The following is a 24720-nucleotide window of genomic DNA, read 5'->3' on the forward strand; positions in this document are numbered from 1 at the left end:
AACGTTTCTCTAGCTCTTTAATGTTTTCAAAGTTTTACATAAATTATCTCATTCGGTCCTTGGAACAACCCTGTGAAGTAGATACAATGGCTGTCTCTATTTTATAGAGGAGGAAACTGAAACTGATAAAAGTTAAGTGACTCATCTGGGTCACACTGCTAAGAGGTGCAATGGATGGACCTGGAGTCATGAGGACTCAACTTTGAGAGTTGAAATCCAGCCTCAGGCACTTACCAGCTGCCTGGACAAGTCACTTCACCCTGTTTGCCTCAGTTTCTTCATCTGTAAAATGAGCTGGAGAAGGAAATGGAAAACTACTCCAGTATCTCTGCCAAGAAGACTCCACATGGGGTCACAAAGAGTCAGAAATGACTGAACAACAGCGACAGCTGGTAGGACTCTGAGACAGGATTTAAACTTGTGTTTTCTTTGACTCCAAGTCCAGAACTCTACCCCTTACACCACCTAAGAGTGGTAGATTGGGAGCTAAAGGTCAAAATTCTGGCCTTATCCACATGATCTTCCCTCTGGGCCTGTTTCCTTCTCTGTAAAGTGAGGTTGGACTAAATTATCTATAAGTTCCCTTCCAGCCCTCCAGTGGTGGGATTCAAATGAATTAACTGGTTCTCCACAGAACTGAGCCCTAGCTGCCACCACAGCTGATGTGGAAGGCGCAGGCCCTGCCTCCGCTAACAACCGGCTTGCCCAAACTCAACCTAAAATTAGGTACCAGTTCAACTGAACCAGTGGGAACCGGCTGAATCCCACCACTGCCTAACTCTATTGCCCTGTGACCACCTCAGCTCTGCTTACTGTGGCCTGATATAACAAGACTGATTTTGTTATGGAGAAGGAAGAGCTGTCGTGCAGGGCCATTTACATCCACTCACCCAGCAGCTACGGCACCTGCAGAATCAACCAGAAACCAGAAAGGTTGCCAGCAGTCCTGGGGAAAAGAAGTATTTGTTGTTTCACGTCAGGAGAAATATGAGTGGCCATGATCTAAGCAGAGACAACATCAAACTGCCTTTGGGGCATTAAACAAACCTAAAACCAAGACAGTTAACATGCCGTAAGAAACTCATGGAGTGAAACAAATGAAAAACTCAAGAGACTGTTTCTGGGCAATTAATAATCATTTTATTAATTAGGCTAGCTGGCAATCAATAAATTGATGGTCAGTGGTTTCTCTCGAGTAACCAAAGACCCCAAGGGAGGCTCTGAAACACCTTAAATCGGGTGTGTAGCTTCTAACAGGGATCTCCCCTGACAGTAAAAATCAACCCTGATTGGTGGACATTTAACGAGGAGTGGGCTAGAAGTCTCCAGCTCCTCCTGCTGAGGCTGACTCAGCAGCCTCCAGGAAGATGCACGGGGGAATCCATCTCCACCAAACCCACTCTAGATGGTTTTCTCCTTCATGAGCTGGGTCACCCTAAATTCTAATGGAGGGGTACAAGGACAGGAGCCCCTTTCCCCAGGGTAAGAACTCACCCTGACTGGATTCTGTTTATATCCTAAACACAAGTTAATTCTCCTAGTTGGGTGGGGCCTAGCCCAGGATTTAAGAGCTTGGTCCTGCAGAGCTAAGGGTAATCTCTTCAATCAGTCACGTCCTTCATTGATCCCACTTTAACCAGAGCTGCGCCTTAATGAGGAAACTAAGGAGAAAAGCCTGGATCCCAATTTAATAATTGGTTATTAATATAATAGTAAAATAATAATTTCTCTCAGTAGATCAAGCCAAAAGCCTAAGTTTTTCACTGACACATGGAAAAATGGAAAGAGCCCTGGATTTGGAATCAGGGATCCTGGATTCAAATCCTGACTCTGCTACTTACTACAAGGCAAGGCTTTAGGCAAGGCTATTAAACTCTAGCCCTCTTTCCTTATCTATAAAATGAAAGCCTTGAATTCCAAAGCCTCTAAGGTCCCTTCCAACTCAAAAATCTATGAAACCCCATAAAATCCTGTATTAACTCATTTGATCTTCAAAATAACCCTGTGAGGTCACACAACTAGTAAGTGCCTGAGGCTGGATTTGAACTCACAAAGATGAGTCTACTGGACTCCAGGAAGTCCCACCTTCCACAGGATCCCTTTCCCAATTCTCCTTAATCTTAGTGCCTTCCCTCTGAGACTACCCCCAATTTATCCTGTATACATCTCTACACATAGTTGTTTACCTGTTGTCTCCTGTATTAGATAGTGAGTTCCTTGAAAGTAGGTGCTAGTTGTTTGTTTTTTCCCCTTTTCTTTATATTCCTAACACTTAGTGCAGTTACTGGCACATAGTAGGTGCTTAATAAAGGCTAGTCAATTGATTGACTGAAGGGGGTTCAATGAACATGGGTTCATTGAGAATGCTGGAAAAGGGAGAGCTTTTCTTTGTTCCAATAAACAATTAACTGAGAGAATTATGGGCCATGGTTTTGCTGTAAATAAAGAAACATCTCACTTTGCAAAGGGAACTTGAATGTGAAGAAAGTGTTTGTGAAGACTGTGTCACACATTTGAAGAACTGACAGTTCTGAATTTTCTAAGGAAGCTGGACTAAATAGCATATTTTTGAGGTAACCAGTGAGTGATGGTTGATGTGGCATTTTGCAGCACATCCTAAAAGCAAAGAACCAAAGTGGACAATAGGAAACTCCAATATTCCTGATGTCCAAGAAAGCATATGTGTCAACATCATGGGGGAAAATAACGTTGATTTGTTTTTCTGACATCTGTGGCACTGTCCATGCAAAACTCATCCCTTGGCCTCAAAAGCTATCAATGGAGTACATTATGTAGAAATTCTGAAACTCTTAGAGAGGCCTGGGTTACACAAAGAGCAGAACATGGCCCAGTGATTGGCATCTTCGCCATGACAATGCCCACGAATTCCGGGGGCTTTCTCTCAAAACAGCCTTATGCTCATAATGCTATTATTCCACAAGGTGATCACCTACCTTACTTACCATATTCCATTTCAAATAATTTTTTTTACTATTTGCAGAAATGAAATCTGCCTCAAGGGTAAACAAAACAAAACAAAAAATTAGAATACAGTAGTCAGAGCACCACTCTGGGAGTATGGCCTGGATTCTAGTCCTAACTCTGTCATGAAGTAACTTAATGACTTGGAGATTACTTATAGTCTCTGTGCCTCGATTTCTGTTAAAATGAGGGGATTCTCTCATTGCAAAAATTCTGTGATACTGTGGTTTCTGTCTGTAATCTGCCACCATTAAGAAAATTCAGAAGAATTTGGTAAGGTGCTCTAGTCTAGTAGATACAGAGCAGGACCTGCAGTCAGGAAGACCTCAGTTCAAATCCAGACTCAGATAGTTACTGGCTATAGGACCCCAGGTCAATCACTTAACCGCTGTTTGCCTCAGTTTCCTTGACTATTAAATGGGAATAATAACCCCTACCTCACAGGGTTGTTACGAAGATCAAATGAGCTAATATTTGTAGCGCTCTTAGCACAGTGCTTGGCACATCATAGGTCCTTAGTAAATGCTTGTTTCCTTCCTTCCTTCTTTCCTCCTCCCTTCCTTCCTAAAATATTACCACACTCAGAAAGCAGTTGATCTATAGGGCAGAAAGGTAGCAGCTTTTACCAAGAGCCTAAGTGAGGACACCTGGGCCTCTCTCCTACTCTCTCAGGCTGCTTGGAGGCAGCATATAAAAACAGAAAGATCCCGAGCCTTGGCATAATATTTAGACTAGAACTGTGTATTCTGGAAGGGCAGCCAGGTGAGAGAGACCCCTTTGTTGTAGCTCTCGGGAGGCTTTCCTTGTGTTTTTCTGTGTTCCACTATGTTGCTCTTTTCCCTGGGTGGAAGTCTTGTGCATTGGGCTGTGACATAAAATGCTTGAGGTCTTAGACCCAGGATGTACCAAAAGGCTTAGCGATGATACTTCTGTGTCACAAAGGTCAGCCGCAGCTGGGCCTTTGGCAGCTTTTCAGCCCTCCCCTCTCCCTTCTCTTATGTGTCTGACAGAGGCCCTTGACTCACAGGCTTTGAAGGTACTTCTCAAAAATAAGCTTCCAAATGTTTCAAACAAAATTTTGAGCACAGTAGGAGCAGATACATAGTTTCTCAAGGTCGAATACTCTGAAAATACAACAGTCATTTGGCAGTAATAGTTCCGATATGTTTGCCAAACAATCAGTCACTACATCTCCATTACACCTTGAATGGTGATATCACAAATGGAGTTATTTAGGCAATTCACCCTGCACAAGAGATTTTAAAACACATACTCTGCCTAGGGAGATTGCTACATTAAAAAGTAATACTTCAAAACAGTTGTAATTTCATGAGTGTGGGTACTGCCTTGAATGACACAAATCACAACCCTTTTGTGATAAAAGTTCCTAAGTACCTTTAGTCAAAAAAGTCATCATGAGGTGGCCAAACTCTGATAATAGACCTTTCTGAGCTATTCTTTCAATAACTAGTCTAGCTAGGATGCATTATGGTACAGGGGTGGGGAAGCTGAGGCCTGCAGGCCACATGTGGCCCTCTAGTTCCTCAAGTGGGGTCCTTTAATTGAATTCATTTGGATTCAATCAAAGGGCTACACTTGAGGACCTAGAGGGCAACTTGTGGCTCTGAAGCCACACCCCTGTAGGAGTTAAGGTTGTGGACCTCAAGTCAGAACAAACTGGGTTTAATTCTCACCTCTGACACTTAACAAGCTGTGTGTCCACAGGCAATTCACTTCACTCAATATTAGCTAGCATGGATATAATACTTGACTCGAATTAGCTCATTTGATTTCCTATAAAAACAAAATAGAGATATAGTCCATAAGGGAAGCCTTTCCACCTTGGTAAGATGGACTAGGACTTACACTCTCCTGGAAAAGCCTTTGAAGGTCTGGGGCCATCTCTACATCAGACTGAGATTTCAGAGGAGGGCTTTCATGGAGGTGTTCCATTATAAGAAAAGAAGAAAGTTTGAGGATATGAGGTATTCACACTGAATATTCATTATTGAGGGCAGGGACAATTTTGCTTAATTGTATTTATATTTCCCCTCTCCCCCCACCCCACGCCATCCGCCTCCATCCCCCTCCCCATTTGCACAATGCCTGGTACACGTCACTTTATGCTTCATTTTTCTTTCATCTATTCACTCTTTCTCAAATGTCATCTGCTTTCTTTCACTTTCCTGTTTTTACCTCTTCTTTTTTACTTTTCTTTTTCAGACTCCTCAACAGTATGAAAAAGAATACAATGATAAAAGATCAGATGTGGGACCCAGTAAATTCCATGGCTATGCCTACGATGGAATATGGGTGATTGCAAAAACCCTGCAAAGGGCCATGGAACATCTCCGCTCCAGCAACAGGCACCAAAGGATTCAAGATTTCAACTATACAGACCATAAACTTGGCAAAATCTTCCTGGATGCAATGAATGAAACCAACTTCTTCGGTGTAACGGTCAGTTCCAAACCTCTTTGACTCCATTGCCTTTTATCTGTTAATATCTTGGAGAAAATTTATAACTGGAAGCGGTTTTATAACTTGTGAGAAATAAGAAACCAATCTGGTCATCTTTTTCCAACCTTGCAAATATCATCATAACTGTTATGAATGAGGGACAGCATTATATATTTTAAAAGTATGCTTACCTTGGCATTATATTGGGCCATTGAGAAAATAGAAAAACTGGAAAAAATAGAGCAGGACCAAATAAATAGTACAGAAGACAGAGCACTGGGCCAGCCTGGAGTCAGAAAGTCCTGAGTTCAAATGCAGCCTCAGACTTAACTGTGTGAGTCAATTAACCTCTGTTTGTCTCAGTTTCTTCATCTGTAAAATATCTCCTAGAATTATTGTGAGGATTAAATGAGACATGAGTTGTAAAGCACATACAGAGTATGCGCAGAGTACATGGCACATAGCAAGTCTTATATAAATGTTAGCCATTATTACTGTTGAGGGAACTAGGTGCCTCAGTGGATAGAGAGCGCCGGTGCTCTGTGCTAGCTGGATGACTTCTAATGTTCCTTCTAGCCCTGGGTCTAAAAGGTGGTTATTTCACAGCCAGTGTTGGACCTTTTCATTCTCCACAGGATAATAGATTCAACTCCAATTCTACCTGTAGGGAAAGTCTTAATATAAGGTTTAGGTCATTTAAAATGAGAAGGACTCAGCTGTTTGGCAGAAGATGTATTATTCTCTTCTTGACCATAGTGATGATGGTCTGAAGTGGGAGTGGGAAACCTGTGGCCTCCAGGCCACATGTGGCCCTGTAGGCCCTCAAGTGTGGCCCTTTGACTGAATCCAAACTTCACAGAGCAAACCCCCTTAATAAAAGGATTTGTTCCGTAAAACTTGGACTCAGTCAAAAGGCTGCACTCAAGGACCTAAAAGGCCACATGTGACCTCAAGGCTGTAGGTTCCCCACTCCTGGCTCTAAAGTATAGTCACTTAACAGATGAATTGCTGATCTCATAACATCTAGTGCCCTTGGAATGTGTGGATTGTTATCTTTGACAAAGATACAGAATTTCTCATTTGTGGGACCGAATATTCAATGCTTACCTTAAAAAAAAATGTGAATGAATTAATTAAGTGCCTATACAACCTGGCTCCACTCTATGTTTCCCACCTCACTAGACATTATTCCCCTCCCACACTGTGTGATTTAACCAAACTAGCCATCTCTGTTCCACACACATGACCCTCTACCTCCTGTCTCCATTGGTTATACCACATGCCTGGAATGTACTCCCTCCTTACCTCTACCTTATAGAGTCCCCTCCCTTCCTTTAACACAAAGCCTAAATACCATCTTCTACATAAAGTCTTTCCTAATCTCATTCTTTTTCTCAAACTACCTTGTTTATAACTTCTTTGCATATATTTGTATTTTTTCACTTTATACTATATATATTTTTGTACATACTTGTTGGCTTCTCCTTGAGAATGTAGACCCCTTGTAGGTAAGAATTCTTTTCATTCTTTGTATCCCTGGCACTTAGGGCATAGTGGGCCCTTGATAAATACTTAATCAACTGATTGATTGAAAGACAGTATGGTAGAAAGAATGCTGGACTTGGAGTCAGAAGACTTGGGTTCAAATCCCATTCTGACGAGTGACCACAAGCAAGTCCCTTATCCTTTCTGAGGCCTAGCTTACTTACATCATCTTTAAAATCTGGATAATAATACTTACCCTACTTTATGGGGCTCCGAGAAAAGTACTTTATGAATCTCAAAACACTACAGTTAATCAGCAAGCGTTTATTAAATGCTTACTGTGTACAGCCAGTCTCTGTTCTAGGATCTAGGAATACAAAGCAAAAATTAGGACAATCCCTGCCCTCAAGGAGCTCACATTCTATGGAGAAGATATGTTCACAAATAAATAAATATAGGATATATACAAAACAAAGAAAAAGTAATGGAAAAAGAATCACAACTGAGGGAATCAAGAAAGGCCACTTGAAGGAGGTAACACTTGACTGAGGCTTGAAGAGAACCAGGCTTCTAAGGTGTGGAGGTGACAACCTGTGCAAAGGCACAAAGACATATGTCATATCCAAGAAACAGCATGTAGGCCAATTTGTCCTGGAACGTACAGGGTGTCCCACTTTGAAGCATGCACAAGGAGAAATAATGAGGAATCAGCCTGATAGGATAGACTGGAGCTAGATCATAAATGGTTTTAACTGCCAAAGACAAATGGTTGTATTTTATCCTAGAGGCCATAGGGAGCCACCAAAGCTTCTTTTTTTTTTTTCACCAAAGCTTCTTGCTTGAGTAGGGAAATGATGTCATCAGACTGGTGCTTTAGGAATATCAGGTAGAGATTTTGCTATTTTCACTGCCTTACGGTTTGTCTATTAAACAAATATTTACTGAGCTCCTTCTACATTACGGCAGAAATGTCACACCAAGGCCTTAGGCAGCATGCAGCCCTGTAAAACTCCAGAATAAAAGGAAATAAGATTAAAATGTAATTAGTAAATGTTTAAGAAAATAAAAATACAATACAACATAGATAATGTTAACTTGAGGTTTTCTAAGCCAACATTTGAACTGTTCCTATTTGAATTGAACGCCACTGATTTAATGGTTGATGTGCTTATTGCATATTCATGAGGCATACTCTCAAAGAAAGCTGGCAATGGAGGGTGGGAAGGCATTTGTGTGCACACAAAGGCGTGCTGGCAAGTGTTTAACAACTGACTCTTGATTTTTTTAAACATATGCATGACAGACTTTTTAGTTTAATCTTTATCATTAACATTGTCTCCATTGCTTTCTTAAGTCTAAACAATCAACAAAATAATAAAGCAAGCCATAATTCACAATGTTTGCTGATTTCCAAGGTGTAAATGTTCACAGTGAAAATTTTACAGTCACCTCTAGCCAGTATGAGCTGGCTCCAGCACCCCCCTGAATTTGTACCACCCTTGAATCTTCCCTCTAAATCAGTTGATTGAATTCGTCACAAGATAAACACCTACGTGTCATGGAGATCAGAATTTTCTTTGGTGAAAAACACATCCCCTGATAAATAGGCATGTTCAATATGCTGTGCTTCGTGGCATCCCTCGGAGCGGGCCTTGCCTACCTTGCGTGGACTCTGCCCTCAGAGGACTGTTAGCACCATTTGTAGCCAATCTAGAACATATGATTAGAGTAGTTCTATCCTCAAAAGCCGTCAGCAGTTACTTTCATGCTCCATTGGCAAAGACTACAGTTACGTGCAAAATTAGCATTCATAGAGCTGTGCAGAATATGAGAGCCATGGAGCTCAAAAGGAACAGAGCTAATAATGATAGCTCCATTTATATAGCACTTTAAAAGCTTACCAAGTGCCTCATCTACATTATCACATTTAAAATTCAAAATGACTTTATAAAGTGGGGACTCTGGGTAATATTATTTGTATTTTACAAATGAGGAAACTGAAACCCAGAGAGAACAAGTGACTTACTTGGGTCAATCAGTTATCAATAAACCTTTACTTAGCACCTACTATGTGCCAGGCACTGTGTCAAGCACTGAGGTCACATTGAGAGTTAGTAGCAAAGTAAGCTAAAAACACAGGCCTCCTAGCACTTCTCTAAAAGCTTTAGGAAATGGAACTGCTTTTGTTTAACTGGTTCATTTTTGCTAGCATCATTCTTCCAGAATAGCCCTGCCTGCCCTAAACAACTGGATAGCTATGCTCTTGATGAAGTACACAACATACTTAATGACCTTATTTTCTGAAATCTATTTTACCTCCTGTGTTTTTCCTTTTGTTTTTCTTTTTAGTTGAAAAGAACAAAAAAATGAGATACAAAACTCTGTAGTTGGACATTTTCATGATGATTTTGTATTTCCTTTTTCCCTAGCTGCTTCATCACCTTCAAATGAATGGGTGCATGTCATGTCAGGAGGAAGTGAACAGATTTAAATTAAACCTGTCTTCTGTTCACAAAAAGATTCATGTGATAAAATAAATAGTATATTTTTCAAGCTCAAGGAGACTTCAGTAGGTCAATTTCAACAACAAACTAATAGTATGAAGGGCAGGGATAGAAATAAAAGATAAATAAAAAGAATGGGCGTTTTTCATTTTGTAAGTGATTTTTAGATCGGAGGGCTATAAACCAGTACCTCTCTCTGACATGGAGTCATACACCCCAAGAAATAAAGTTCTTCTGGTCAGTGTGGGATTGTTTGGCTTGTCAGGACCTACAGACTGACAAGGAACTGGGTGAGTTTTAAAGGGACAGTGTTCTTTTTTAACCCTTGTTCTAAAGAAGTATCACATTAAACGTCACACAAGGACACAATTTGCATTTGATACTGAGAGGTGACTTGAGAAGAAAGGGGTACGAGTGGTATCCAGCATGGCTGGCCTTTGAACCACCGATGTGGCTGCACTGGAGCAGTCCATGCCTCTTCCGGGTGGAATATCCCATGGCCGTGTGGGGAGCAGAATGGTTGTTGGGATTCACTCCACGAGGGAAAAATCAAAGGCTTGTCCTCCTGCTCGTCTCTCATTCCCCTTTCCTTCTGCTGGGAAATGGGGGCATGATGGGTGAACAGATGTTAAATCCGAAGTCTTCAAAGTTGTTTATATTTCCTGCTTAATTATAAAATTGACCGTATTGACCATTAACAATTGGAAATTTGACCATTGCCTTAAAGTCTTGATTTATCATTGGTTTTCATGTTTCATTATTTGTGAGTAGGGAGTTCCAAAACTAAATGGAGATGTTGAGGCATCTACTGCACAGGGACAAGAGACAAAAGCAGTAAAATAGATGTCTGAATTGCCAAGTGAGGAGTTCTCCCCAGCTCAGGGCTCCTGGGGTATATTTAAAAGAAAAATCTTGTTGATTATTGAATTTTGCAAATTTCCTATGAATCCAGACCTTGGGATTCCCTCTGGGCACAATAGTGTTAAAATAGTGGCATTATGGGAAAAGAGGTTTGGTAAGAAGAAAGCTGTTTCCCTCAGATGCAACTGGCTTCAAGCAATTTTACTCCCATAACCCTAAGTGTGGGGTAGAGTTGAAGTGTTGAATAAGGGAAAGTCATCCATACAGGGATAGAAAAGGAAAGAGTTGGGAAGGAGTTACTCTGCCCACAATTTAGGCCAGCTAAGAGGGAGTATTTAACTTTTCTGCTAATCCAAACCTCTCCACTCCTACAAGCTGCTACAGAAGGAGGCTCATCCAGAATGGCAGGCACATACATCACTGTCTTCTGTCAGATCTCTTGAAGGAAAAGTCCTCAACAATCACCCTACTCCTGATATGGCCTCAGAAACTTCATAGGTAGGGAAACAATGATGCTCCAGTGGAGGCCCCGCTTTGGTACAAAGACCACCCATTTCATGATGTTGCCAGTCCTCTTCAAAAACGAAGGACAAACAACAATAACAGATATGATGCACACCACTGGTCTCCCTTCTTCTTAAAGATCCTCATTCCTCCCATGTCCTGCTTGACATGTTACTCCTCCAGGGAAAATGGAGAAAAAAAACATTGCTGTTCCTTTAAAACTCGATCCCTTTTCAGTCCATGGGTCTTGACTAAATAAAGAATTCTTTTTTGACTGGCAGAATTTCATTCCTCTCCATGCATTATTACCCTATGTCAGATAAAGGTGCCAAGTTAGGGAACCATAGGAAACTTCTGAAAAATCTGTAAGAGATGTTAGAACATAGAATTTAGAGTGCCCCTAGAATATAGAATGTTAGAGCTAAAAGAAAGCTTAGAAAACAAAATGTTAATGCTAAAAGGAACTTTAGAAATCATCTCATTCAACCCTTTCACGTAACAGAGAAGGAAGTTGAAGCCAAGAGATGTGAAGACTTGCATAATGTCACAAAGCCAATGATGGGAAAATTTGGATTAGAACTCAAGTCTCTTACATCTGAACCCCATGTTACTATGCCATAATGCAGTATGTTACACAATTAAATCATAATTTATTTTTCACTCCAAAGCAGGAATGGTAGTACAAGTACTTGGCAAGAATTGGTAGTACAATCTCATCTAACATATTTTATTATTTTCAGTTCACTTGTTTTTCAGTCATGTCTGACTCATTATGACCCCATCCTGGCAAAGATACTGGCGTGGTTTGCCATTTCCTTCTCCAGCTCATTTCACAGATGAGGAAACTAAGGCAAACAGGGTTAAGTGACTTACCCAGGGTCACACAGCTATTACATGTCTATTACATGAACTCAAGTCTTCCTGACTCCAGACCCAGTGCTCTATCCACTGACCCACCTAGTTGCCTCCATGTTTTTATTGTACAAACTAATTTAAGTACATTAAATTGATCATATCCATGAGTGATCCTTTTTACACACTTTATTTTTTAAGGTGACCTTTTACAGACACTTGAAAAAAAATCCCAGCTGATCCTCACATTGCCTCTTCCCATTTACCATCTTTGTAATACCAACTTTCTTCTGTATATATAGTTTTGTCCACTTTGCCTAGTGATTATATATTGGTGTCTTCTTTGTGCTTAAGATTTCCTTGTTGAGTTTCTTAAGAGATTTTCCATTCAATTCAATAAATACTTATTAAGCTCCTACTATCTGCAAAGCACTGTGCTAGGCTCTGAATTAGGTACCAAGTTTAGATAAGAAGTGGCCCCTGTCTTTAGGGAGATTATAGTTTCTGATAAGAAGACACCAACAGAGACAACTGCTGTACATAATATTAGATAATAAGGTTATTGGAGAAGTCCCCCCCTCCAAAGTGCCATGTGGCGTCTAGGGGGAGAGATCAGAAAAGGAAGCTTCATGAAGAAGCATGCATTTAGAGTGGGCTTTAAATATGATTAGGAATTCAAAGGAGGCAGGTGGAGGAATGTAAGAGAGGGCCAGTTGCTTCCTTGTGTACGTGTCATTCATGTAGACAATGCCATAGTGGTTCTTTGTGTCAAATAGCCATTGGTGGATTGCAAGCCCTTTAAGGGCAGGAGAATTGTCTTAATTAATTTTTGTATCCCACCCACCTCTGAGTGCAGGCCTTTGCCTGCAATAGGAGCTTAATAACTGTTTGTGGAATTGGAATAAAAATCAGTGAAGTAAAGTCAATTCTGCCTGAGAGCAAGCTTAAGCTCACTAGTACACGTGGCTTATGATTCATCTTTCTCCTTTTTAAAAAATGAGAACCTTATATCTAAATTAATCTAATAATTACATAGCTAATCATATTTCTTTTCCAAACAAGGACTTTCTATGTGTCTGTTACACATCTCCCCGAAAATCCAGGACAGAATCTTTGTGAAACATGGCACCACTGTATACAGACTGTCCCAAACTAAGACCTTTGGGACACCCTGAGTGATAAGTTAGGCATGACGCCTAGTGGATATGCTAATACCACTATACTTCTTGCCTTATTATTAAATTTTATCTCTACTCCCCTTCCATATCTTAAAGGTCTAGTTCAACTTTAACAAGTTCACATTTATATAGCACTTTAAGCCTGACAAAATGATTCCCTCACAACAACCTTATGAGGGAGGTAGTACAAGTATTAATATCCCCACTTTACAGATAAGTAAACTGAGAAATGTCTCTGTTCAATGTCCATGTTGAAGTCAAGCCTGAAGCTCAGTTTTTCTGACTCTTTTTCTACTACTTCATTCTGCATCTTAGTTTCATTAGGAGCCTCTTCCATGAATGACCTCTATCGGCAAAATGGCCCCTGTCCCCTCAGCAGCAAACTTTTATGCTGTCTGTAACAAAGTTTCTTGACAACCTGTTTTTGAAGGTTTAGGGCATTGAGTTGTAGGGCCTAAGATGTGCTCTGATTTAGAGGATTTGTGCAGAAGAGAGAATATGAGACCCCAAGATATATAAAGTTACTTGTAGGTCTTATTTAAGAATGGAAAAGTGTCCACTTAAAAAAATATTTCTGAATTAAATGGAACACGATTATTATGCAATGGGTAATTATGTATGTTCAGTTGAAAACCTAAACTGGAAATAGCTCTAAGTGAATAACACACTGATGAGAATGAGTAAAATTAATTTAATAGAACGTGACCAGGATAGTGAAGGGACTAGAATGAGAAGAATCTGGGAATTCTTATCTTGAAGAAAAGAAAATTTAGGGATGCCATGGGAGCATTCTTCAAGTATTTGGAGGGCTGTCTGTGGAAGAGAGACTAACCTTATAAAAGTTATGATGGGTAGAAATCAGAGGGCTAGATTTCAGCATCATATTAGGAAAATATACCTAGAAATTAGTTCTGTCCAAAGGTGAATGGGCCTCAGGAGGAGGTGGGTTTCCCATCCCTGGAAATAAGTGGTGTCTGGACAACCACTTGCTGGAGAGTTATAGAGGAAGGTTGTACGTTAGCTATGCGTTGGACTAAATGATCTTGGAATTTCCTTCCAGCTGAGGATCTATATGTCGTTGTCCTCCTGGCATAAAAAACGATGATATACCATGCTGAAAATTATTCTTCTTTAAACATTTGTAATGGTAATCAGAGTGGGACTTTTTTACTGTTTTCTCTTTTGGAATGCTGAGGTAATCAAGTACCTTTGAGGAGTCTTGCCTTTCAAATGTAATGGCAAGCAAAGTGGAATCTTTTGTTTTGGAATGCTTCTCAGCACTGAAGCAATGGGGTGTCTCTGAGTCTTGTCTTTGTTTGAATCAAGAGTCCTTCATTCGAACCAATGTATATGATGTGGTACTAGTGATTAAAGATCTTTCTCGCACCCCTTTTGCTAAGTAGGCACAGAGCCCTCAGGGCCCCAAACAGGGTATATGACCTCTGAGGTTGGCGGTTTGCTTTTGGGGGCACACTCATTGAAAGAGTGTTGGTGTAAAGACTCTGGGTAGCCGTCAAGGAGGCCCCCCCCCGGCTTTGAAAAACCCAGATGTTGATGCTTCTCTCTCTGGTAGCTATGTGTATGATTTGCTCTGAAGTTCATGCTCTGACTTTTTCCCCTGAACTAAGTGAATGATATATGTATGTTTAATTAAACTAGAATTGTTAACCCCTTAAAGTTGCTTCCCTTAGAAAAGCAGATCAAAGAATCTGTGCTAGCAGCCCTCCCCTGTGCTGGTGCTGTTGGTCTTTCACCTCCACAGCAGCTACTAGCAACATTGTTGTTACAACATTCTGAATGAGGTTTTGTCAAAACTCTTCCAATACCTTGTTCTCTTCTATTAATTGCCTTCCTAAACCAGGTGCCAATTAGTCTTTTTTTTCAGTCATGCCAGATTTGGGATTCCTTGGCAAGAGATTCTGGAGTGGCTTGCCATTTCCTTCTCTGGTTCATTTTACAGATGAGAAACTAAGGCAAACAGAGTTAAGTGACTTGCCCGGGATCACACAGCTAGTAAGTGTCTGAGACTAGATTCGAACTCAGAAAGATGAGTCTTCCTGATCACCATCCACTATGCCACCTAGCCACCCTTGATTCATCTTTACTTATCTCCAGAATCAAGGCCCCATTGGCTGGGGCCTTAAAAGGAGGTGAAAGCAAGGTAGTACATGGGTTCAATAACCATCTTCTAGGTCATTCCAGGGTGCCAGCTATATGCTTATTTCTTCTGCTACTGACTGCATTCCTGTAGCTTGAGCCCTGGATATCCAAATGAACCCTAACTTCTTGTTTGGGCCGTTTGGCCACAATGCACATAGTCATTTGTTAAAACCTCATTTGGCCTCTTCATGGATCACATCCTCTTCATTAGCCTTAGCTCACCAGCCTCTGCCTACCTGCAGCCTACATGGCTCTGCTCAGAGAAGCTGGGCCTTTGTGCTCACTTGTCTAAACAAACTAGGCTACAATTTGGAAAACACAGTGAGTATAGTCTTACAGTTGAGATAAATGGCCTGGATTTTTCCATGATTTTATGTAATAACTTGTTTTTTCCTCATTCCCCCAGCAGTGGTTGTAATGCAGTTACACAAAATGTGCAAAGCAGCTCCACTGTCGAAAGTGGGTCTCATGCAATCTAAGATTCCTGTTGTGAATCAACATTTTCACACATGACTCGCATCAAAATATGCCTGAGAGCACAGTTGACAGACGCTTACTGGGAAGACCAATTAAAGCTGAAGACAGCAGTGCTAGGACCAAATATCTAGTCCTTAGGTGACAGTACAAGTAGATGAGGAAAGGGGGAAAAAAGTCATTAAATTATGGTTGTTTTTAAGTAGGTTTTTTGTCGATGGCTTTTTTTTCCCATTTGATAAACATGAAGGGCAGCTAGGCAGCACAGTGGATAGGGCACTGGGCTTGGAATCAGGAAGATTCATGTCCCTAAATTCAAATCCAGCCTCAGTCACTTACTAGCTATGTGACCCTGGCCGAGTTACTTAAACCTGTTTGCCTCTGTTTCCTCATCTGTAAAAAGATCTGGAGAAGGAAATGGCAAACCACTCTAGTATCTTTGCCAAGAAAACCCCAAATGTGGTCATGAAGAGTCAGAATGAAATAAGTCAACAGCAACAAATGTGAAAGAGTCCAGTATTTCCTTTTTTCTTCTGAATCTGGTATAGAATGAATTTAAAAACAGTCAGACCTGGGATCAAACACTAATTCAACCCCCTAATTTTATAGACAAAGAAACAGCTCTAGAGAGATGAAATCACAAAAAGCGATCCAGGTATTAAGAAGCCTGAACCAGAATTTTAACTCAGGTCTTTTTAAGCTGACATGATATAGATCTTATAGTTTTGAAGTGTGTTTTCATGAATTATCTCTTTAAATCTCACAATAAACCTTTGGGCTAGGCAATAGAGGTATGGTATTATATCTTCCACCCAGTGTGTGTGTGTGTGTGTGTGTGTGTTTGTGTGTGTGTGTGTGTGTGTAATGTATCATGGAGGAGAATTAGTCCTGTACATGTGAGTCTATATTCTTGGGTACCTACTATATGCAAAAGCCACATTTTACAGATGAGGAAATCAAAGCTCAGAAAAGCTCATTGGCATGTCCATTGTCACCTGACTAGAGATCGGTCCAAAGCCACATCTTCCTGACTCAAAGTCCATCATTCTACATCTTTGTTCAAGTGTTCAAGATACACACATATTAAAAATAAGAAGGTATAGGAAGACATACGTATGTACACATACATACATACACATGTGCATATTTTAATAATTTGGGTGATCACTGTAGATAGCCAATTAAGCAGGCTCAGAACTGAATAGGATGAAAAGAACAGGCTGGATCACCTTTGGGAAATCATGCAGGTCTTTCAATGATCCCAAACTAGTAACTATTACATCTTTTTTAACACCAATATTCTCCCAGTGGTGTCACATTTTTACAAATCATGGGACATTATTATCTGGGAAGAATCAAAATTTTGGAAAGATACGTCCTGAGCCTAGGTAGACCACTGCATGTGAAAAATGGAGTAATATGTTATATTTACATATGTAATATACACGTTATATATAGCCATTTTATATAACATACATACAAATAATAAATATATACGTATTTGTTATATGTATGTAAAATTGGGATTATGGCGGTGTAATATACATGTCATAGACATACTTTACATTTGTAGCATGTCGTGGAAATTGAATGATGTAGTATTTATATGTATATATCACACACAAATGTCAGAGTCTGTGCAATATGCCCTTTTTATCCACTTTGTGTTTAAAGTGGGAGTGGTTAGAACAATCTCTTTCACATTGTAGTGGATTTCATTGAGGAGGGAGGCTATCTAGTCTTCCACGGTTTGATGTAATTAGTGCAATGTCATCTACAAATAGGAGCATGTGAAGAACATTACCATAGATAGGGAGTCCTTCTTTTGCTTGGATCCTATGCAGGACATCTTCCATGGCACCGACAAATACAGGAAGAACTGGTAATTCCATGACATTGACAAATATAGAGTAGTGATGCTTAAGACTTTTTGGGACAGCCTGTATATTAGGAAACTATATGATATTGAACAGAAAAGAAAATGAATGCTTCCATTGCCAAACTAATTTGAAAGCTCAAAATAACATTATGTATTTAGCAAACTGCTTGAACTGGTTTTAAAAATCTTTTAAGAAAGTCTTTAGGCAGTTGGAAAATGAGTGGTTGTTGGGGGGGGCGGGGTGTGTGTGTGTGTGTGTGCGCGCGCGCGCGCGCGCACGCGAGCGCACAATGTATCATGGAGGAGAATTAGTCCTCTACATGTGAGTTTATACTCCTGCGCACCTACTGTGTGCAAAACCCTATTCTGAATCCTGGGGTCAATACAAGAGGATTGAAGACAAGGTCTTGGTTAGGAAATATAAACAATGTGTCATAAAGACAAATACTTGAGAAGCAGGTGGATTATTCTTTCCATACACTTTGACCTTTGGCTTTTGAAGCTCTCCACAGCCTGGCTTCAGTTTATCTTTCCAAACAACTCTCATTTTTCCCACTCATATATACTCTATGTTCCATCCAAATAAGCCTATTGTGGTTTTCATGAACTTGACATTCAATCCCCTTCCCCTAGCTCTCAGCACAAGCTCTCTTGAATTACTGGAATGCTCTTGACCTCCGCAGCTTAGAATACTTAATTTCTTTCAAGGTTCAAATCAAGTACTTCCTCAAGGCAGCTTTTCCTCATTCTTCCCACCTTATTATTCTCTCCCCCTCAAGTGATATTGTGTCTCTCTTCGTTCACATGTGCCCCTCCAGTAAAATGTAAGACCTTTTTGGGCCACGGATGGTATTACATTTTGTCTTTGAGTCTCCAGCAGCTAGCATAATTCTTTACACATAGGAGATATTCAACAAATATTTGATAAATAAGTGAATGAACTAAAGACCTGCCATCCTCTTGGCTATACAGGATCCCAGGAGGACCTTGAGCCAACCATCCAGTGAGCCTACATCCCCTTTGATTGTGGGGAGAAAAGGAAAGAAGAGCATTCTAGAGACAAGCCTCTCTGAGCCTCAGTTTATCTCATCAGCAAAATGGAAATAACAATATTTGTATTGTCAATCACATAGGGTTGTTTGCCAGGACACTCACAGTACCAAAGGTATCCCCACGTGCCTTTATATGATAACGTTGAAAAAAAAAGTAGTGTCTCTGGAGTCAGAAGAGCTATATTCAAATCCCTCATCTGAGATTTATTACCTTGTGACCTTGGGCAAATCACTTAACCTCTTGAACCCCAATTCCCTTATTTGTAAAATATGAGAGGGAGGGGAGCTGTTGGACTAGGGGATAGATGTGAGGTCCTTTTCAATTCAAGCTCTGTGAGCCATCATCTAACAATAATGTTAGCTTGCAATGGCATGGAGTTTTATCTCCATCTTGTAAGTGTCATGATGTGATGGGAAAAGGGTAGGCTTAGAAACTGAAGACCAGTCTAGGCTAAACCCTCTACTAGGTAGATGATCTTAGTTGGTCAAGTCATATGACCCCTCTGATTCTCAGATTACTCCACTGTGAAATGGAAATAACTCTCCCTATAGCAACTGCCCCGACAGGTTTGTTGCCAAAAGAGAAGGGTTTGGAAACTTTTTTGAAAAAAGAGGAGCATTAGGCACTCTTCCAAGGTGATACGTAGTAGGTGATGGAGTCAGCTAAGGCTATGAAGTCATCTGTGCCTTACATGCAGGGAATTATTCTCCCTTGGTATCGAGGAGGGAGGGAAGGAAGTTGGGAGCCTGAGATCTGCTGTGTGAAAGGCACAATGCTAGGCAATAGGGATACAATGAAACATACCAATTTTTCCCCCCTTGGCTAATGGAAGGAGACAGAGTTGCTACAATAAATCTAGAATGTATTCTGTTGAGCAGACACAGCTAGATAGGTTCTTGAGTGAACCATTCATTTGCTTTTTCTCTGCTTGGAAAGCTGAACCATTTCCCTGTTATTCTCCCGTCCAACTAGGTGTGCTAATGACTGGTAGGGAAGATGACAGAGAGAGCTTTGAGCTCCCATTGGCATCTTGGGGGAACATAAATGACAGGTCTCCATCTGCCTGTGTAAGAGAGAAGAGAGAGAAGAGGGGTCAGCCTTAAGTGGGTCTGTAGAAGATCAAGGAAATCGATTTCTAGATTTGGAGCATATGAACACTGAAAAATACCTTTGACATCATGCAATCCAAGCCTCTCACTTTATAGATGGAGAGACTGGGGGCCAGAGAGATTAAGGCACTTGTCCAAAGTCACACAGCTAGTCAATGAATGATAGAGAAACAAGCAAAGAGTAAGCTCCTAGGGACTTGGGCTTCTTTTGCTAAATGTAATATGACCTGATCTATCTGGAACACTTTGGAAACAAGCATAATCTGGATACATGAATGTTAAAAGCATGCAGAGAGATGTTTGGGGCCCTCTCCTTACTACCAGTTCCATGCCAATGACTCACCATTCTGTAGCTCCAGGCTGGATCTCAGTTGTGACATCCAGACCTATGTCTACAGCTTCATTCAAGACATCTCTACCAGGGTAGCCCCGCAGTACCTCAGACTCAGCGTATCCCTAACAGAGTCCATCATCTCTCCTTCCCATCATCTGCTCTTCCTTCTAACATCATCATTTCTGTCTGCATCATCACCATTCATCCTTATCTCTGGTTTGTAGCCTATGGGTTATATCTGACTTTTTCTTCTCCCTTACCTCTCATGTCCAGCTAAAGCACTGTGCTGGTCAGCACATTGAATAGAGCACCAGGCCCACAGTCAGGAAGACCTGAGTTCAAATCTGACTTCAGACACTTACTAGCTAGTGTGACCCTGGGAAAGTCACAACCCCTGTTTGCCTCAGTTTCCTCACCTGTAAAATGGGTTTAATAATAACACCTCCCTCCTGGGATTATTATGAAGAGCAAATGAAATAATAATTGTAAAGTGCTTAGCATATAGTACCTGGTATATAGCAAATGCTTTATTAATGTTAGTTATTATTAGCATATTATTAGTATTTTATATCATTTATTATACACAATGAGTCACTACGTCCTATTGATTCCACCTCAAATCAATTCAATTCAATGAATATTTATTCAATGGGTACTGTGTGTGCTCAGTAGTGGGGATACAAATACATAAACAAAAGCAGTTCCTTCCCTTAAGGAGCATACACTCTACTAGAATGAAACAGCGCATATATACCAATAAGTAAATATAAAATGCATATCTCCTCCCTTTTATTCCCATTGCCTCCAGCCCAGCATGGGCTGTCATTACCGTGTGCCTAAACCAGTGCCATAATCCTTTTGTTCTCTCCTGCCTCCAAATCAGCCTTCATTCTGGGTCCAGAATAGTCTTTCTTACTCATAGATACCCTGCTGGTCAGAATTCTTCAGTGGTTCTCTGAAGCCTACCAAACAAAATTTAAACCCTTTTGCCTGGAATATAAAGCCTTCCTATCCAGCCTTTCCAGCTTCATTCCATATTAATCTTCTCTACACTTTCAAAGCTTCAACCAAACTAAAGTGGTCCCTGTTTTCTGACTGTACCCTAAACTTTCCCACCTCTCTGCCTTTGCTCACCCTATTTCCTATTCCTGGAATGCCCTTCCTCTTCTTCTTCACCTGATGAATTCCTATTCATCCTTTAAAGCACAATCTAAATGCATATTCCCCCCTAAAACTCTCTCTGATCAGCCCAGTGCGTGATGCCCCATTGCTTTTAGAATGCATATTTGTAGGGATAGGGACTAGGACTCTGATTTGATTTGTATAGGGAGCTCCTGGTTGAGCAAAATCTTCCTATCACTGCAAGTCAACATTTGCTCACCACAACTCGGGAGCTGCCTAAAGCAGTGGTGTCAAAGTCAAATAGAAATGGGGGGGGGGCACTAATCTGTCTACTCTAAACTGCACATAAGGATCCCTGCATGCTGCCCAGTGACTTTGTTTTGAAATGTAATGTTATCTATGTTTTCTTGTATTTTTATTTATTTTGTTAAATATTTCTTAATTACATTTTGGGGAGGAGGTGGCAAGCAGGGTTAAGTGCCTTGCCCAGGGTCACACAGCTAATAAGTATTTGAGGCTGGAAGGAAGGGCAATTGGGGTTAAGCGACTTGCCCAAGATCACACAGCTAGTAAGTGTGTCACGTGTCTGAGGCCGCATTTGAACTCAGGTCCTCCTGACTTCAGAGCCGGTGTTCTACTCACTGCATTGCTGCTGGATTTTTAAGTCAGATCCTCCTGTCTCCAGGGCTGGCGCTCTATCCACCATGCCACCTAGCTGCCCCTTTCCCAATTACATTTTTGTCTGAAGGGCCTCCTGTTTGACACCTTTGGCCTAGAATACCCTAGAATATCTGGTGTTACATAGCCAATGTTTGTCAGAGACGGGACTTGAACTCAGGTCTTCTTGGATTTGAGACCAATTCTCTATCCACTTTGCTATGCCATTTCTATGAATGTAGTAATTTACTTTCTAGTAATGTGTTATTGTCATAATCGTCTACTCAACTATAACCTCCATGAGGGCAGAAACTACCTAAACTTTATATCTCCACTAGTGCTCTACATACAGTAAGTGCCTAATAAGTGTCATTTGCACCATTGGAAGCTCTGGAGGCAACATCTTATGCCAAAATGATATTTTTCCATGGAGAAATAGTTTGGAAGTTTCCTCCAATAAAAAAATCAGGTAAACTGGAATCCCGGATAGGTGGAACCACATAGAGAAGGATGGGCTATAGCTTTCTTACGTAGTTTGGAACAAATAAGACACTGCAGTTATTTCTTGGGACAACTCTCATCTGCCTGGCTTAAGACAAGACTATCCATTCATCAAATGAGACCTGGATGAATGACAACTCATGCTCAGAGATACCCAGGCTTCATGGAATGACCATAGGGGTCATTTAGCACTTCAGATCCAGTGACACTGCCCTTACCTGGCGATCTTCCCTATCCCATGCACAGCTGAGGACCCCTGAGTAATTAGAAATGTTCCTGAACAGCCAAAATAGCTGTCACAAAACTTATTTACTTAATTTACATGAATGTCCCTAGGCCTTCATTCAGAGCCGATATACCCTTGCTTTATACACAATTCCAGCAAGTTTATTTATCTGCTTTCCTAGCCCACAGTAGATCAAAAGCAGCAAATGAGAAGTGGGGCAGGGGTGGGGAGGGGAGAGGCGATGGTAAGTTTAATAGTAGCAAGAACACTGTTGATAATTGAGAGCCTGACAGTGAGGGAAGAGACAGAAAAATATAGACAAAGATTGGGGAGGGGAGGAGGATAGCAATAAAGAGCCATTCCATACAAGAACAAACGATTCTTCATCATTCACTATATCCTGAGGGCATCACTTTATTAAAGCACAAAACTGAACTTCAATTCAACATTTATTTAGTGGCTCTTTTTGTGCAGACCTCTCTGTTACATGGAAGGGGAAATCGAAAGTTTAGCTAAGATATGGCCTCTGCTCTCATAGAATGTACAGTCCAGTAGGGGAATATGACACATATATAGATACCCATGACGCATAGTAATATATGATGAGTGTATTAGACATATAAGGAAAATGCTATGCATTGTCCGATGGGAGACACGTCATTATCAACTAGGGGAATCAAGGAAGGCTTCCTAAAGGAGGTAGCACTGGAGTTAGATATTAAAGTAGGGGAAGGATTTCAAACAATGAAGCAGGGGGGAGGGGGAACATTCCAGGGATAAAGAATTGCACAAGTCAAAAAAATAGAAGAAAACACAGGGAGTGTGCAAGGGATAGAAAGAAGTTGAGTTTAAGCGAAATATAGATTGCATGGAGGGAGTAACATAAGGCCAGAAAGTTAAGATGGTACCAGATTCTAGAGGCTTGTCCTTGACTCAGTAGGCAGTAGAGAGTCCTGCTGACTAACCATGCTAACAATAATAATAACCACCATCTTCGTGGCAAGGCAAAGTTTATAATGTGCTTTCCTCACAACCACCCTATGATGTAGGTTGTATAAATATTACCGTACCCATTTTATGGACGAAGCCACCTAAGCCCAAAGAGATCCAGAGATTTGCCCATAGTTATAAAACTAAGTAATTGTTGGAGATTCAAAATCAGGTTCCTTGACTTCAAATCCAAGGGAACACCCAGAGTTTTGCCCCATCCTACTGAAATATCAAGTCCTTTCAGCTACGGGCGACCACAGGGCCACCGGAAATCCCCAAAGCTCCCGTGTGATTGAGCAGAATCAGAAATGGCAGCTCTGAGCATGCACCACAGGATAATAAACCAATTCAACCTATAAACCTATATTCCAATAAACCTGTAAACCAATTCAACTTCACGCCACTTCTTGGGATGATCTTCATGACAAATGATTCAGATTGAAAAAGAAAAAAGCTTGGGGTCATAAAAGGGTAAGCTTCAATATTCAGAAAAACTCACTCAAGAAGCACATTGCACAACTAGTCTGAGAAAGTGTGGTATTAGACTTCTGGCTGGGAACATGAAAAATTATTTCAATACCCCACCTATGATAGATATCCAACCTCTGAAAGAGCCCTTCAAGGAGCTGGAGGTGGGAAGGAAAAACCACATTACTTCCTAAGGCAGACTATTCTGCTTCAGGATAGCTCTAATTGCTAAAAAGTATTTCCTTACATCAAGCTGAAATCTACCTTGATGAAATTCTCACCTGTTCTTCCCCATTTTCCCCTCTGGGACGAAGCAGAACAAGGCTAATCCTTCTTCCCACATGATTCCAACACTTCAGACAGCCTTCCTAATTCCTGCAACCAAGCTTCAGATGATCTTTCAAGTTGCCTTCATCTAGATGCATTCCAAAGAATGCTTCCTTAAAGATGTTTCTGTATTAGCAAAACTTCCAGTGAACTGAGAAATCTACCAATAGGTTCCAGGATGTGGGGTAAGGCCACACTTAAAGAAAGATAGGCACTCCGAGAGTGTTTGTTGAAATCCCCTCACCAATTATTTCATCAAGAGCAAAAACTATTTCCATTGAAATTCACAGATGTGCTCTGTATGCCAATTCAGCCATATCTCTTCTTAGTAGAACCTTCATAAAAGATAGGTATGACTTATGGAACCAGTCACAGAATCATTCAGAACCGGAAAAGGGATATTAAGAGATTATCTCATTCAGGGGTTCTTAACCAAAGGTCCATGAACTTGCTTTTTAAAAATATTTTTAAACTACTTTCCAATATAATTTATTTCCTTGGTAAATCTATGCATTTCATTTTTATGTATTTAAGAACATTGTTCCATAAGTCCCACCAGACTGGCAAAGGAGTCCATGACAAAGGAAAGGTTAA

General features: G+C 40.7%; 1 protein-coding gene across 1 annotated transcript in view; it reads left to right on the forward strand.

Moving 5' to 3' along the window:
- GABBR2 (gamma-aminobutyric acid type B receptor subunit 2) overlaps positions 1–24720 on the forward strand; it is an 850065-nt gene that overhangs the window by 557197 nt on the left and 268148 nt on the right. Inside the window, exon 7 of the mRNA XM_036741052.1 lies at positions 5206–5442. Within this exon, the coding sequence (XP_036596947.1) occupies positions 5206–5442 (237 nt within the window). The remainder of the gene's footprint in view (positions 1–5205; positions 5443–24720) is intronic.

The sequence above is a fragment of the Trichosurus vulpecula genome, chromosome 1, assembly GCF_011100635.1.
Source record: "Trichosurus vulpecula isolate mTriVul1 chromosome 1, mTriVul1.pri, whole genome shotgun sequence".
Taxonomy (NCBI): Eukaryota; Metazoa; Chordata; class Mammalia; order Diprotodontia; family Phalangeridae; genus Trichosurus; species Trichosurus vulpecula.